At 61.8% G+C, this 12,774-nt stretch overlaps 1 protein-coding gene across 8 annotated transcripts in view; it reads left to right on the top strand.

Annotated features, from left to right (window-relative positions):
- Positions 1-12,774, top strand: part of CFAP46 (cilia and flagella associated protein 46) — an 86,969-nt gene that overhangs the window by 22,580 nt on the left and 51,615 nt on the right. For all 8 annotated transcript variants that reach the window (XM_072972163.1, XM_072972164.1, XM_072972165.1 and 5 more), the window contains 11 exons: positions 2,258-2,486; positions 2,574-2,694; positions 3,976-4,099; positions 4,216-4,346; positions 4,775-4,902; positions 5,942-6,075; positions 6,656-6,868; positions 7,411-7,576; positions 8,380-8,529; positions 9,400-9,504; positions 10,159-10,325. In XM_072972163.1, the coding sequence (XP_072828264.1) occupies positions 2,258-2,486; positions 2,574-2,694; positions 3,976-4,099; positions 4,216-4,346; positions 4,775-4,902; positions 5,942-6,075; positions 6,656-6,868; positions 7,411-7,576; positions 8,380-8,529; positions 9,400-9,504; positions 10,159-10,325 (1,668 nt within the window). The remainder of the gene's footprint in view (positions 1-2,257; positions 2,487-2,573; positions 2,695-3,975; positions 4,100-4,215; positions 4,347-4,774; positions 4,903-5,941; positions 6,076-6,655; positions 6,869-7,410; positions 7,577-8,379; positions 8,530-9,399; positions 9,505-10,158; positions 10,326-12,774) is intronic.

The following is a 12,774-nucleotide window of genomic DNA, read 5'->3' as shown; positions in this document are numbered from 1 at the left end:
TATGGTTTTCCATGGAGCTTTTTTTTTTCAATCCTGCTTGGGGTTTGCTGAGGTACTCAGATATGCAAGATGATATTTTCATCAAATTTTGGAAATTATTGGATATTATTTCTTTAAAGGAATTTCTGCCTCATTCTTGCTCTTTTTTTATGTTAGAACATTGACTATTGTCCCACAAGTCCCTGAGGCTCTGTTCATTTTTTAAAAATCTTTTTGAGTTTGTTCCTGTGATGGGATAATTTCTGTTGGCCTGTTTTCAGGTTCGTGGACCCTTGTTTCCTACCGTCCATCTCCAGTCTGCTGTTGAGCTCAGCCAGGAGCCTTTTCATTTGTCATTACAGCTTTGAGCTCTGGTGTGTCCGTATTTTCCTTACTGAGGTTCCCTGTCTGTTCTCTCGTTAGCAATATTCCTTCAATTTTTTGGAACATATTTATTCTTACAATATCTGCATTAAAGGGTTTACCTGTGAAGCCAGCATCGGGCCCACCTTGCGTCCTGACTGGGGGTCACATTTTCCTGTTTGCTTGTGTGTCTAATAGTGTTTATTGTGAACGGAACATCGGCTGGTGACCTGTGCAGCCCGCGGGCTCTGTCTGTTCCTAGGGGAGCGCTGTCTGTACTCTCATCAGCACTTCAGTTACTGGCTGAGAAGTGGCTTGTCTTTCGGGGGCGTATGTGTCTCTGGAAGGTCACACTCTTCTCCTGCCTGTCTGAGCAGGACTCAGCCTCTTCCCTGCACCCCGACCGTCTCAGCAGGCCCCGACTGCAGGTTTTCTCTGGGTGGGTCTGGAGCAGCAGGCGGCCCTTACTTCTGGGAAGACACCTGTGTGGTCTTGGCTGGACGCGCAGGATGTCAGGGAGGGCACCCAGCTCTCTTCTCTTGGGGGGCAGGCCTGCAGCAGCTGGTCTGACACCCGGTTCCACTTCCCCAGCCTGGAGCAGCCTTCAGGGGCCCTGCCAGCTGTGCCACAGGCGGCGTCCCCAGGCAGGGCCAGCAAGCACGGGCTTGTTCCTAGGTTTCCTTCTCCAGGGCCGCACCGGTTTGGTCCAGCATTATGGGGATTACGCGTGACAGGGACTTGATACATTAGAAGCAGAAGTAACCGAAAATGGCTCACTTCTAAGTCCTTCCCAGCTGGTCCCATTCATCCTGCTTTGGCGGGATGGATTCTCTCGTTTGATCTACTCTGCTTACTCACTGTCACTGTGGCGGCCACTCCAGCCAGCAGTGTTTGCCCAGTGTTCTCAACGCAGGCCATTCCGCCATGTAGACCTCTGTCTGTCTAGGGTCGGCTTGCCTCCCATCATGGATTCAGGGTCAGGCTGCCCAGACCACACCATTCAGTGCTGGGCGGCTCCCATTTTATTGGCTTCCTCTGTCCCTGCCCCAGGCCAGAGGAAGTGGCCCGATCCTGGCTACAGCCTGGACTTCAGGCAGGGCCCGTGGAACCTGGTTCCCTGGTGGGAGTGCAGACCTCAGCCTTGGCAACGCCCAGGGCCCCTTGGTGGGCATCGCTGGTGCTCTCTCCTGCCCACGCCTCCTGCTCCCTTGAGCAGGAAGCACCAGCCTCTGGGCGCCGCAGTCTCCCTGCCTCCTTGTCCCTGAACTTACAGGCTTATAATGTCATGCTTACGCCTCCGTCTTGGCCGAGACTCAGCTTGTGAGTCCTTAGATCTTTTATTTGACCAAATTTGTTGGACTTGCTAGTGTCTGTGTCCAGGGCTCAGGGCGCTGCTGGTGAAAGGGCAGACGGTCTTAGGCACGCACGTCTCCGGCCCCGCCCACCCACGGGGCCAGCAGAGGTGGCGGCCGGAGCAAACGCCGGGTGGCGGCGCCAGCCCGTGGGGTGTGGAGGCCCTTCTGTGCAGGGGTGTGTGCCCCGGCCCATGAGACAGAGTGCGGGGCAGAGCAGAGAGAGCCCCACCTGTGGCCGGGCCTAGGCTGCAGGTTGTACTGAACTCACTTGTCGGCAATGCCAAGAGTCTCCTGGAGGAGCGCCAGGCGAGGCACTGCCTGCCCCGTGCTCACCGAGCCCCCACCTCGTGCTGGTGCAGGTCTCTTTCACTTCCCAGCCCCAGAGCACCAGCTGGGCTCTGAGGCCTCCTGTGGTCACTGGGGCTCCCTCTCTTGTGCCCTGTGGGCCCTCCCACTCGGGAGGGCAGGACCTGAAGGAGGCTGGACAGCCCGGTGCCGGGGTCCCCTGCGTGTGCCAGGGGTCCTGTCGGGCGCGGTGCCCTGACCTGTGTGGCCCACAGCCTCGTGGTGACACTTCGCTGCCATGTACACATGGAGGTGGCGTGCATCGAGGAGGACGAGGACCGGCTGGAGCCCGCCATGGCGCACCTGCGGAAGGCCCTGCTCCTGGACAGCCTGGGCCACCACCAGGATGAGCTCCTCATGGCCCTCAACCGCCTGCACCTCTGCACCATGCTGTACCAGACCCCTGAGCGTGCCGAGGACAAGGCCACCATGGCCATCGAGCAGGTGCCAGCCCTGGGACCCTCGAGCCTTGGTGCCTGTGGGAGGCAGGTCGGGAATGCACCCCATGCAACACCCTGCTCTCCCTCGCAGGCCAAGAAGGCTATGCCCAAGGACAGCGTGCGGAAGAAGCGGGCTCTCCTGGTGAAGGCAGGCCTGGCCCTGGCCCCTGACGCCTTCCAGACTGTGCTGGACAGTGAGAACGCGACCAAAGGTGGGAGCGCCTGCCCACACTGCGCAGAGCAGACCACCCTCCACTACGGGCCAGACCCCTCCCCTGGCCTCCGCCCACACGGGCCCTGATGTATGGCAGCCGGCCTCCAGAAGGCGGGGAGGGGTCTCCTCTCCCCGCCCTGTGTGACAGAGCCCCTCACACGGGGGTCACATGGCAGGATTCCCCATCACACAGTCTGTGGCCAGCGTCTGAGACCACAGTGTCGGCAGGGCCGGTCTCCCAGGCCTACACCCAGCCATCTGTCCCCTGTGCCTGGTTTCCTGTGTCCAGTTTCGCCTTGGAGGACACCCACTGTAATATATCAGAGCCGCCCTAATGACCTCATTGTAATTTGACTTTCCCCGTAAGACCCCATCTCCAAACCAGGTCATATTCTGAGGTTCTGGGGGTTAGGGCTTCCTCTCTTTTGGGGGCACACTTCGCCCCACTCCACTGTCCTGGGCATAAGGACAGGGCCCCTGGGCTTTTCTGCGTTACCCCACATGTATGGACTCCTCACAGATGGCAGCTTTTCACCGTCTTCTCAGGGCCCCGCCTGAGGTACCCCCACACAGGCAGCTTTGGGCCCAGGTGACCCCAGCCGTCCACAGGCAAGAGCCGCCAGAGGGAACCCAAGGTCTCCGTCTTGTGGACCTGGGACTGGGGGGAGAGGGGTCCCGCCCCATAGTGGGAAGGAGGACGGCTCTGGGACGTGACTCTCGGTGGGTGAGTGACTGTGGCTGTTGTGCGTCGCCAAGCCTGGGCCTCGGCGGTGCCGCCCTGTGCTTCCCTCTGGTCCTGACGGTGTGCGGGGCCGGGGCCTGTGGGCAGTTACCCTGGACACACTGAGCGTTTTTGGCGCATTTCCTTCAGCGAGGGGTCAGCCGGAGGACCTCGCCGGGCCTGGGGCTTCATGGCGGCCCCATGAGTTGGCTCCTGGAGGTGAAGGGCAGTGGGCCCAGGCCTGGGTCCCAGGGCCGCTGTGCTGGCCGCCCAGCGGGGGTGGCGGGGTGCGGCTGCGCTCTGGACAGGAGCGCGTCTGCCTGGAGAGGAGCCTGCACGGCTACCAGAGCACAGCCCTGCGGGCGGGGGCAGCAGGTGTTGGGTGGGGCTGGCCTGCTGGGTGGGGATGGGGTCCGTCTGTCCCAGTGTCAGTCCCCACAAAGTTAGTGCTCCCATCAAGAGACGAGGCACGTCTGGGACCCTGCATGGTGTCCCAAGCTGGGGCTTCGGGAACCCTCCCCAACATGCCGTGTCAGGGCCCACGCCCCCTCCCCTCAGTCTCCATCGGGAAGAACAGGGGCCGGTTCACCTACCTGTTCGCGAAGGCACGGCACCACTCCCTCAGCGTGGACAAGGCCACTGGGCACCTCCGGCGCCTGGGGAACCAGAACGCCAAGGAGAGGTGAGCGGGTGGGCGGGGCGCCTGGGCCCAGGCTGGGGTGTCTGTCCGTCTCCAGGCCTCTCCTCGCAGAGGCCGGGGGTCCCAGATGGTTCTGAATGTGCCGCGCGTCTGTGCAGAATCCAGATCTGGGCCGAGCTCACCAAGGTGGCCCGGAAGCAAGGTGTGTGGGACGTGTGCCGGGCGGCCAGCCGCTTCTGCCTGCTGTATGACAGTGCCAAGGTGAAGAAGCCGGCACGGGTGGGGAAAGGTGAGCCCCCCACCCGCGGAGAGCAAGGTGGCCCCGGGCAGAGGGCGGGGAGGGGGCGGGAGGCCGGCTCCCCCATCAGCAACAGGTCTGGGGGGGAGTCCAGCATTCAGGTCCCTGGAAGTGATGGTCTCATGGACGGTGAGGACCCGGGGACATGCCAGGGGTCCCAGAAGGCCCTGGGCGGCGGGTATTGTAGATGTGGCAGGGCCAGACCGCAAGGGCAAACCAAGAACCGAGTCATCGGGGATTAGCTGGAGACTGGCCATGGCCAAGCTGGCTCTGGGGACACCCTGCCACCCTGCAAGGCCCAGCCTGCTTGGGGAGGTCTCCTCCAGCCCCTCCTGAGCAAACCACCCACCTCCCAGAGATGCCCACCCCCACCCCCGGCTGGGGAGGGGCTCGGGCTCTGAGGCCCCGCCATCTCCTAGGGAAGAAGAGGAGGGACAGAGCCGGCTCCAAGCAGGACTCTGGGGGCGCGTCGGACGCCACCCTGCAGAGGCGGGTGTCCCCCAGCCTGCTGCGCGTGTTCGCGGAGGTGGGCTTCATCAGCGCAGAGGTGCGTCCCCACACGTCCCTCAGTCCTCCGAGGTCGCTGGCATCCGCACCGCCCTGGCATGGAGCCGCTGAGGCCGTTCGTCCTCTTACTCCACCTCTGCTCCTGAAACAGGCTGTCTATTAGCTTTCCTGGGTTCTTGGGAGGAAAACAGACATCAGAAGTGTATTGTGTTGTGTGTTGATATAAAGTGTCCTTGGAAACAGTTTCTGAGCTGGGACTCCAGTCACAGAGCTGCTCAGGCTGATGGTTACCAGGGCTGGGGTATGGTTTGCGCAGGAATAGACTTCACAGCACTTCAGACCAGGCGTGTTTCTGATCTAATCCCGTGGGAGCCAGCTGAAGGCTTCTCCCAGGGCCTTGGCCGGGGGTCCCGGCTGCCTCCCACAGGGATCTGGTTCCCCGCAGGGGGCACGCGGAGACCTGGGGCCTGAGCTCCCAGCCGCGGCACCTGGTGTGGAGCTGGCCTTGGTGACATTTTGTAAGTTCGGGATTCTCGGAGCCACTTTAGGTTGTTTCCTTTGGGGGTTGGCGGGTCACTGGCTGAACACTCACCAAGGGGTTCGGTGAGGATCTGCTGAATGCCTCTCGGGTGCCAGGCCTGTGCCGTGAGCGGGGCCAGGGGACCACAGAGCAGAGCCCTGAGCTCAGGGAGCCAGCAGCTGGGAACGGAGCCAGTGTCAACCCGGGGACAGGCAAGGCCACCCGCCACCTCTCCTTGGTCCATCAGCCTGTGACCAGTGGTCTCAGCAGAGCAGTGCTTCAGTGCAACCCATGAAGCGACCAGGGCCCGGCACGTGGCTGGACACTTGCTTGTGTTGAGATGACGTTTGTGTCCCAGGCGGCAGCCTGGGCTGAGCTCCTGAAAAGAGCCCTTCTCTCTGAGACGTGGCATTTCCGGGAGAAACGACCCTTCTCCCGGGTGTGTGGGGGAAGGAGCGGGTGTCACCTGTAGGGAAGGTGCTTGGATGCATCGCAGGGCCTCCCCGCCTGGTGTTGGTCCATGCTACTGTGACCTTTCTGCCACTCACCTCCCTTGCAGGCCACCATCCACCTGCTGCAGGCAGAAGGCGTGCAGCTGAATGATCACCCCACGCCCCCTGAGGACCTGAGCCAGCACCCGATGGGCTACACGCCCGAGTCCCCCGAGGACAATGCGGAGTGGATCATGTACCGGTAGGTGGCTGCCACGTGGCTGTCCCTGTGGCCCTGCTTGTGCGTGGCTGGGGAGTGAGGCCAGGGTGGCGGGGCCACGTGCAGACTGGAACGCGGTCAGGTCACTCCCACCCGTAGCTTTGCTGTAGCCCATGACCTCAGAGTGGTCTTGACATTTTCAAAGTTTGTAAAATAAAATAGTGAAAAGCATGCAGCAGAGACTTCATGCAGCTCACAAAGCCCGGGGTACTCACTGTCTGGCCCTAGTCTGAGGCCGGCAGACACCCCCGCGCCCGCACTGTGCGCAGCGGGGGCCGGGGAGACGGGGCACGGGCCGGGGCAGAGGTGGGCGGGCAGCCTGCGGGAGCGCGTCCTCAGACGGCGGAGCCCGGGGAGGCGTGGGGCCAGGGGCAGGGCGAGAAGGGTGTCCGCTCTGGGAAAGGGCCGGATGGTCTGAGTCTCTCGGTAGGGGCACAGCGGGCAGCCCAGCAGGGGCGCCGTCCTGACGCCAGGTTCCACTGCCGGTGTCACGTGCCTGTCTGTAGTGCCTGTCTGGTAAGGGTCTGCTTCCAACATGAGCGCTTCCCCGTGACCCCTGCAGGACCTGGATAGAGGGCCTGTCGCAGCAGGCCATGAACAGCTGGCTGCGGTCCGCTGAGATCGGGCAGGAGATACAGGAGGTGTGGATCGTGCAGAACGCCGTGGTCTATGTCCTGAACCACAACCACCACCTCATCATGGCCGGACGGCAGAAGGAGCTTGTGGACGCCCTGTACCACCTCCTGGGCATCGTCAAGGCCACGGGCCACGGCGGGTGGGTGAGGCTGGCGGGCTTCCTCCCAGGGGAGCCACTGGTCCCTCCCCATTTTTAGTGCTGTCCTCCCAGTGCCGCGCCAGGACGCCCTCGCCCAGCGCTCACTAACTGTGCACCCCTGAGCCAGATACTCCCCTCCCTGAGCTGCAGGGCGGCCTGTGGGGACTGGCAAGGCTCTCAGGATCCCTCGCACCTAGGATCCTGGCAGCATCCCCATCATGCAGACTCTCCGTCTGTCACACTCTGTTCCAGACAGATCCCAGGGAAGGCTGGCTGAGGCCCGGGTCCCGCGGGAGCAGGGTGGAGGCCAGCCTCAGTCTGGTTTGGGGAGGGCTGAACATCAACGTCTGAGTGTCTTCTCATCCAGACGCGTGTGAGCTTGGGGGAAGACTGATGGTCGCAACCACCTGAAATGAGGAGTGTGACAACGTCCAAGGTTTACCTGACTAGGATGCATTTTTCAAGTCCTCTTTGAGTTTGTTAAGCTTTTAGCCTAAACAATCAGGTTTAAAATTTTTCACCCTCCTCTTCGTGTCTTCCAGAGACCCCCTGGTGCTGGTCACGCTGTGCAATACTCTGGCTCGTGGCTTGATCAGCAGCTGGATCCCAGCCCCAACACCAGAAAGGTCCAGACGGCAAGTGCGCACCAACCCACTGCATGCTCCGCTGGACGGGGAAGCCGCCTCTGAAGTCAGGACCGCACTGGAGGTGCGCCCTGCGCGGGGGGCGGGCTGGGGGCAGGAGACCCAAGCTCCAGGGGGGGCAGCTGAGGAAGGGAGCCGCAGGGCGCTGGGTGAGGAGGGGGTGGGGAATAGGCATTTTTCTAAAAACAAGGAGACCAGACAAGGAAGCGTGAGCGGCAGTGTCAGGGGCACATCCCTCAAGGCCCAGAGCAGGGAAAACCCAGGCTGACAGCAGGGCAGGAACGCTGCCACGCCACAGTCAGGCCGAGGTGCCGACGGCCTCACGGTGACCCGTGGGGTCATCCATCCCGTGCCTGGACGCCCGGTGCTGTGGACTGTGTGCTGGTCATCTGCAGGAGAGGAGGGCTGTGGGGGTGTTGACAGTGTCTGATGGCCCATCACCCAGCTCTAGTAAACGGGAAGGAAAGAAGTTCCTTAGTGCACCTGAGGGGTGCAGAGCCTCCAGCCGACCGAGTGTGGGCCAAGAGGAGCCCAGGCGAGAAAGGCCACCGCCGCCCACAGCTGTTTAACCCGTAAAACTGCGACTAGCCTGGCTGCAGGTCCTCGGGGACCCCGGGTGTGTGGGGGTTACAGCGTGGCCTGGCTGAGCGCTCCTGCAGAGACGCCATGGTGCCAGACCCCCGAGGTCGCAGCCCCAGCTGGTGGGCCCTTGGCGCTGGGGCCTTCCCCGGCCCCAAGCTGGTGCCTGGTTAAACCTCCCTGCAATCTGGACCCAGAGCCACGTCCACTTATTTGTAAAGGTCTGGGCCTTGGCTCAGGCTTCCCTGTTTGGATTCAGGTGTCGGGAGCACGGCACGTTTGTTGCAGGTCTGCGAGTTTGCCCTGACCCTGGCCAGCGGGTTGGGGCCTGAGGAGGCCATGCCCCTCTGTGCCTGGCAGCAGCTCGTCGCCACCTGGGTGAAGACCATGCAGCTGCTGCAGCAGCAGGTCTGGCCACGGCTGGGCGCCGACGAGCAGGTAGGTGTGCGCGGGCTGGGGGCAGGTCCAGGCTGGAGGCACGTGCAGCAGGCATCGGGCCCCGTGCTAGTGTCCAGCATCCGGGAGTGCTGGGGAGGCTGGTCCCCCCATACCAGGGCCTGCAGGGTGAGCAGAGCAGACACCCCTCAGGCTCCAGCCTGGAGGACGGCACACAGTAGGGCTGCAAAAGTGTTTCCCTCCGGGAAGATCTGTCCCCTGAGAGATGGGGCATGAGGCCTCCTTTACCTGCCCAGGGCCGCAGCGTCCCCTCCTTCCTCCAGCCAACTGGCCACTGTTCGAAATGTCCACCAAGAGCCACTCTGCTTCTGGGGTGCTATCCACCCTCAGTGACATCTCAGTGGAGATGCAGCCAAGCCAGAGGGTCCCAGGGGCCCCCTGAGCCATGAACACAAGGCCGTGGGGGTGAGAGGCTAGGGCAGGAAGCAGGGACCCGAGGGGAGAGGGCGGGGCCAGCCCCGCGGCCTCTGCTCTCGCAGACACTGGCTCCCACTGTGCACCAGCTGGAGCACTGGTTCAGATGAGAGGAGAGGCAAGGGAGGCAGGCAAAGTGGCGGGCAGTGGGGTGGGCACCTGAGCCTCTAGGAGTGAGGGCCAGGTTGGAGCAGGGCCGGGGTGGCGGGCCCGCAGGCAGAGGGCCACCCACTGTGCCCTCCACCTGCCTCCACCTCTGGCTGGGTCAGCCAGCCGCCCAACCTCTTTATTACATGGAGAGGTGACTGGAGATAAACGTTTACACAAACAGCTCTGATTTTCACCAGAAAGTAATCATCACAGGGTCCAAGTCCCGAGAGGTGCAGACTCTCCCCAGCACCCTTGGCCTTTGGACCTTGTGCACTTCCTTCTCATCAGAGCACCGAGGACATCAGCTCGGTGACCAGAGTTCTCACGGCTCTGGAGATGTACTCCTGCAATGGCCTGGGCCTCATGGACTTCACGGTGCCCCCCTTGGCTGAGGTAGGTGTCCCCCCCATGTCACATTCCCTCAGATGTCACCTCCCCCCACAGATGTCACTGTGCCCCCAGGTGTCACCTCCCATCTCCCCCTGATGTCACCTCTCCCAGGTACCACCATCCTCCCCTTGGCCCAGGTAGGTGTCACCACATGTCCTGAGAGGCACACCGAGGGCTGTGCCCCGACATCGCCCCCAACCCGAGGTGCTTGTTTAAACCCCGCTGCTCAGACCGGGAGTGGGGTCGAGGGCCTCACCCGAGGGCCAGAATCCAACCCACAGCGCAGCGCAGCACCGCCGCCTCCCCGCCGGACCGCACTGTCCCCTCAGGGCCCCGAGCCTCGTTTCTGAGGCTTTGTCCGTGCTTCTCCACACTCAGCGCTCAGAGCAGGCAGGGCTGCCCTGCGTGGCAGGAAGGCAGTGTGGACTCTGGGGCATTTGTCCCTTCCAGCCAGCCCCGCCCCAGACTTAGCTGCAGTTAACGCTGGTGACTCGGCCTGGAGAGCAGGCCCTCGTGAGTTGTGGTCTGTTTACAGTGACGTCACTAGGTCACCTCATCAGGTGACGACTGAGCCACATGTGAGGTCGGGCAGATCCAGCGGCACCTGTGGTCAGACCCTCACTCCTCTAACCGACGCCCCATTCTCCACCCGGGCAGCTGGTGAAGATGGCCTCCGAGTGCAGCTGGTCGGACCCCCTGGTGGAGGTGCAGACCCTGACGCGACTGACTCACTTCACCTACATGTCCCGGGACCACGAGGCCACCATGGCGTGCTCAGAGAGGGCCATCCAGATGGGCATCCGGTGGCTGCGGGCCCTCAGTCCGTAAGTGACCCTGGCCCCGTGCTGGGGGGTGAGCTGCCCCGGGGACCGTGAGGGAGAGGGCTGACTGGCCTGGAGACAGAAGTTCGGGTGCCTGGTCTCCCGCTATTTCTGAGCACGAGGCTGGTTCCAGTTTGCTGCCTTCACAAGTATTTCTGCAGTAAAGGTTGTTTTCCGGGGGGCTCTTCTTTTTGGCTCATTTCCCAAGTCTGCTTCCTGAAAGACAGACTCCTGGGCCCAAGGCCCAGAAGACTCCCACTGTGACCAGACAGCCAGGCTGGTGGCCGAGGCCAGAGCCAAGGAGTGCTGCCCAGCCCCGCGTCCCCAGCCTCGGGCCTCGCCCTGGCCTTGCGGGTGTGAGGCTGCTGGCTGCGTACGCGTGACTGGGACGGGGCCTAGCTCCCACTTGGTCAGCATCCCAGCAACAGCGTCCTGGGGACACCCACCTCACCACAGCGGCAGCTCTGGGACTTGCATGGGATGCACCTGGGGGTGCTTGGGGGCTGACAAGGACCTCTCTGTCGTCACCGCTGCCTGCATGGGGCCGGGGCCACAGGCTGCATCAGTGCCCAAATAGGGCCAGGTGCATGACAGCCCCCAGGAGCCCTGCCCACCCCTCACTTTTCCCACAGCAGCTCCCAGGCAGGTCCCACTGTTCCCACGTTGCAGACCAGCAGACAGAGGCAGGCAGAGGCTGCGGCACTCGCCCGAGGGTGGTGGGAAGATTGGAGCCAGGCATCTGGCTAAGTCGGGAAGCTCCCAGTGAAAGCCAGGGTAACTGAAGCACGACCACCGTAAGGCCTCAGGCCCAACCATTCCTCCAAAAATAGTTGTTTTTGCTCAACATTCCCCAATGAGAAGGACTTTGCTTCCAAAAGGAAAAGCTTCCAACCTTTTCGACGTCTGGCCCCAGCCTTGCTGTGGGGGCCGAGGGCCAGGTCCCCAGCTGTGCAGCCCCAGGACAGCAAGGGGAGGCCGGCTGCGGCCCCGGCCCCTCGGGGGCCCGGCATGTGGAGACGGGGAAGGCGGAGCCACAGTGCACAGAAGCCTGGCTACCTGGCAGGACCCCTGGCACTGGGCAGGGAGGCCACAGGGTCCTCACTGGGCACCGGCCTCCAGCGAGCTCTGCAGAGCTCTGCCTGACGGCCAGCAGAGGAGCCTTCCCAAAGTTCCACTCTTACATGTAAGCTGAGAGCCCGCAGGCTTTTGAGAAGGCCCCCAGCTTTAAAGAGAAAACCAACTTGAAGAAATAGGGAAAATTACTCTGGATGGAACTGTCGACTTTAATAACGTGACCAGTTATTTCACTAGCAAAGCAGAGGAGCTGCAGTTAGGGAAATGCAAACTTTAGTGACCACAGGCAAATCCAGAACACAAGGAGGGGAGCTCGCTTTTATAGGGGGCAGGGGAGTCATGAGGGGCTGTGATACCCAGGGTCTGCTGGAGGGGCCGGGGTCCGCAGGATGGAGGCTTCCTGTGGGCTGTGAGGGTCTCTGACTAGCCGGGCCGCACGTGATGCCGCTGGACAGCGAGCGGAGGTGGAGGAGGCGGCCTCTCCCGTCGGGGGTAGCTGACCTGCCTGGAGGGCGCGAGGCCTCCCCATCCCGACTCCGACTTTAGCTGAGGTTTCTGTAATTAATTCCACTGGACAGATTACACAATGATCTGAAGAAGCATTAGGAAAAAATGTATTGTTGTGGGAAAGGAATAAGGATCAAAAAGAAAAGAACTGAAGATCTCTTGAAAATTAAAGAGTTAATTTCTGAAGTTGAAAATAAATTCAGGGAAGAGTTAGAAGATACAGTGTGAGGATGTCTCAGAAAAACGAGGAGGAGGACAGAAAATGTGACAGAGAAGCCAGAAGACACACAGAAACAGTCCTGGAGCCCAACATCCAAAGCCTGCAATTCCAGGAAGAAAGAAGAAAGGGGGGGGCCCAGAGCGAAGGGCGCCGTCTGCTGACCGGCCCCCGCCAGTGACCCACAGGGACAGTGAGGAGACTCACCCCACACGTGCCAGGTCGCGGCCGGCGAGGACGGCAACCCACAGCTTTCAGAAGAAGGCCGTCGCCTGCGCCGTGGAAGCACGAGTCTTCTCAGGAACCATCACTGGAAGCTGGAAGAAAGCGGAGCATTCTAAGGAGAAGTAATTTTCAGCATATGATTCTAACTCGGCCAAGCTTTCCAGTATCCAGGTAAAGAAAGCTATTATTAACAGAGACGGGGGCCAACAGAATGCATTTGCCACACACCTGTTCTTAGGAAGTTATCTGAGGTTAGGCTCCAGAGAAACAAGGAAGTAAAGCAGGGGAGGGAAACTTTGGCCGCTGCGAACAGCGAACAGCGGAGGGGGTCAGAGAAGCGCCGCCGCGGCGGGGTGGAGGGGAGGCCCTGGGGTGGGCAGGGACGGAGGAGGACCTGCTGTTGGGAAGAGTCTGCGGGGAGGTGCGGTT

The sequence above is a fragment of the Vicugna pacos genome, chromosome 11 (genome assembly GCF_048564905.1).
Source record: "Vicugna pacos chromosome 11, VicPac4, whole genome shotgun sequence".
In the NCBI taxonomy this organism is placed as follows: domain Eukaryota; kingdom Metazoa; phylum Chordata; class Mammalia; order Artiodactyla; family Camelidae; genus Vicugna; species Vicugna pacos.
Note: the sequence above shows the minus strand (reverse complement) of the source record. Positions and strands in the feature narration are given on the sequence as shown.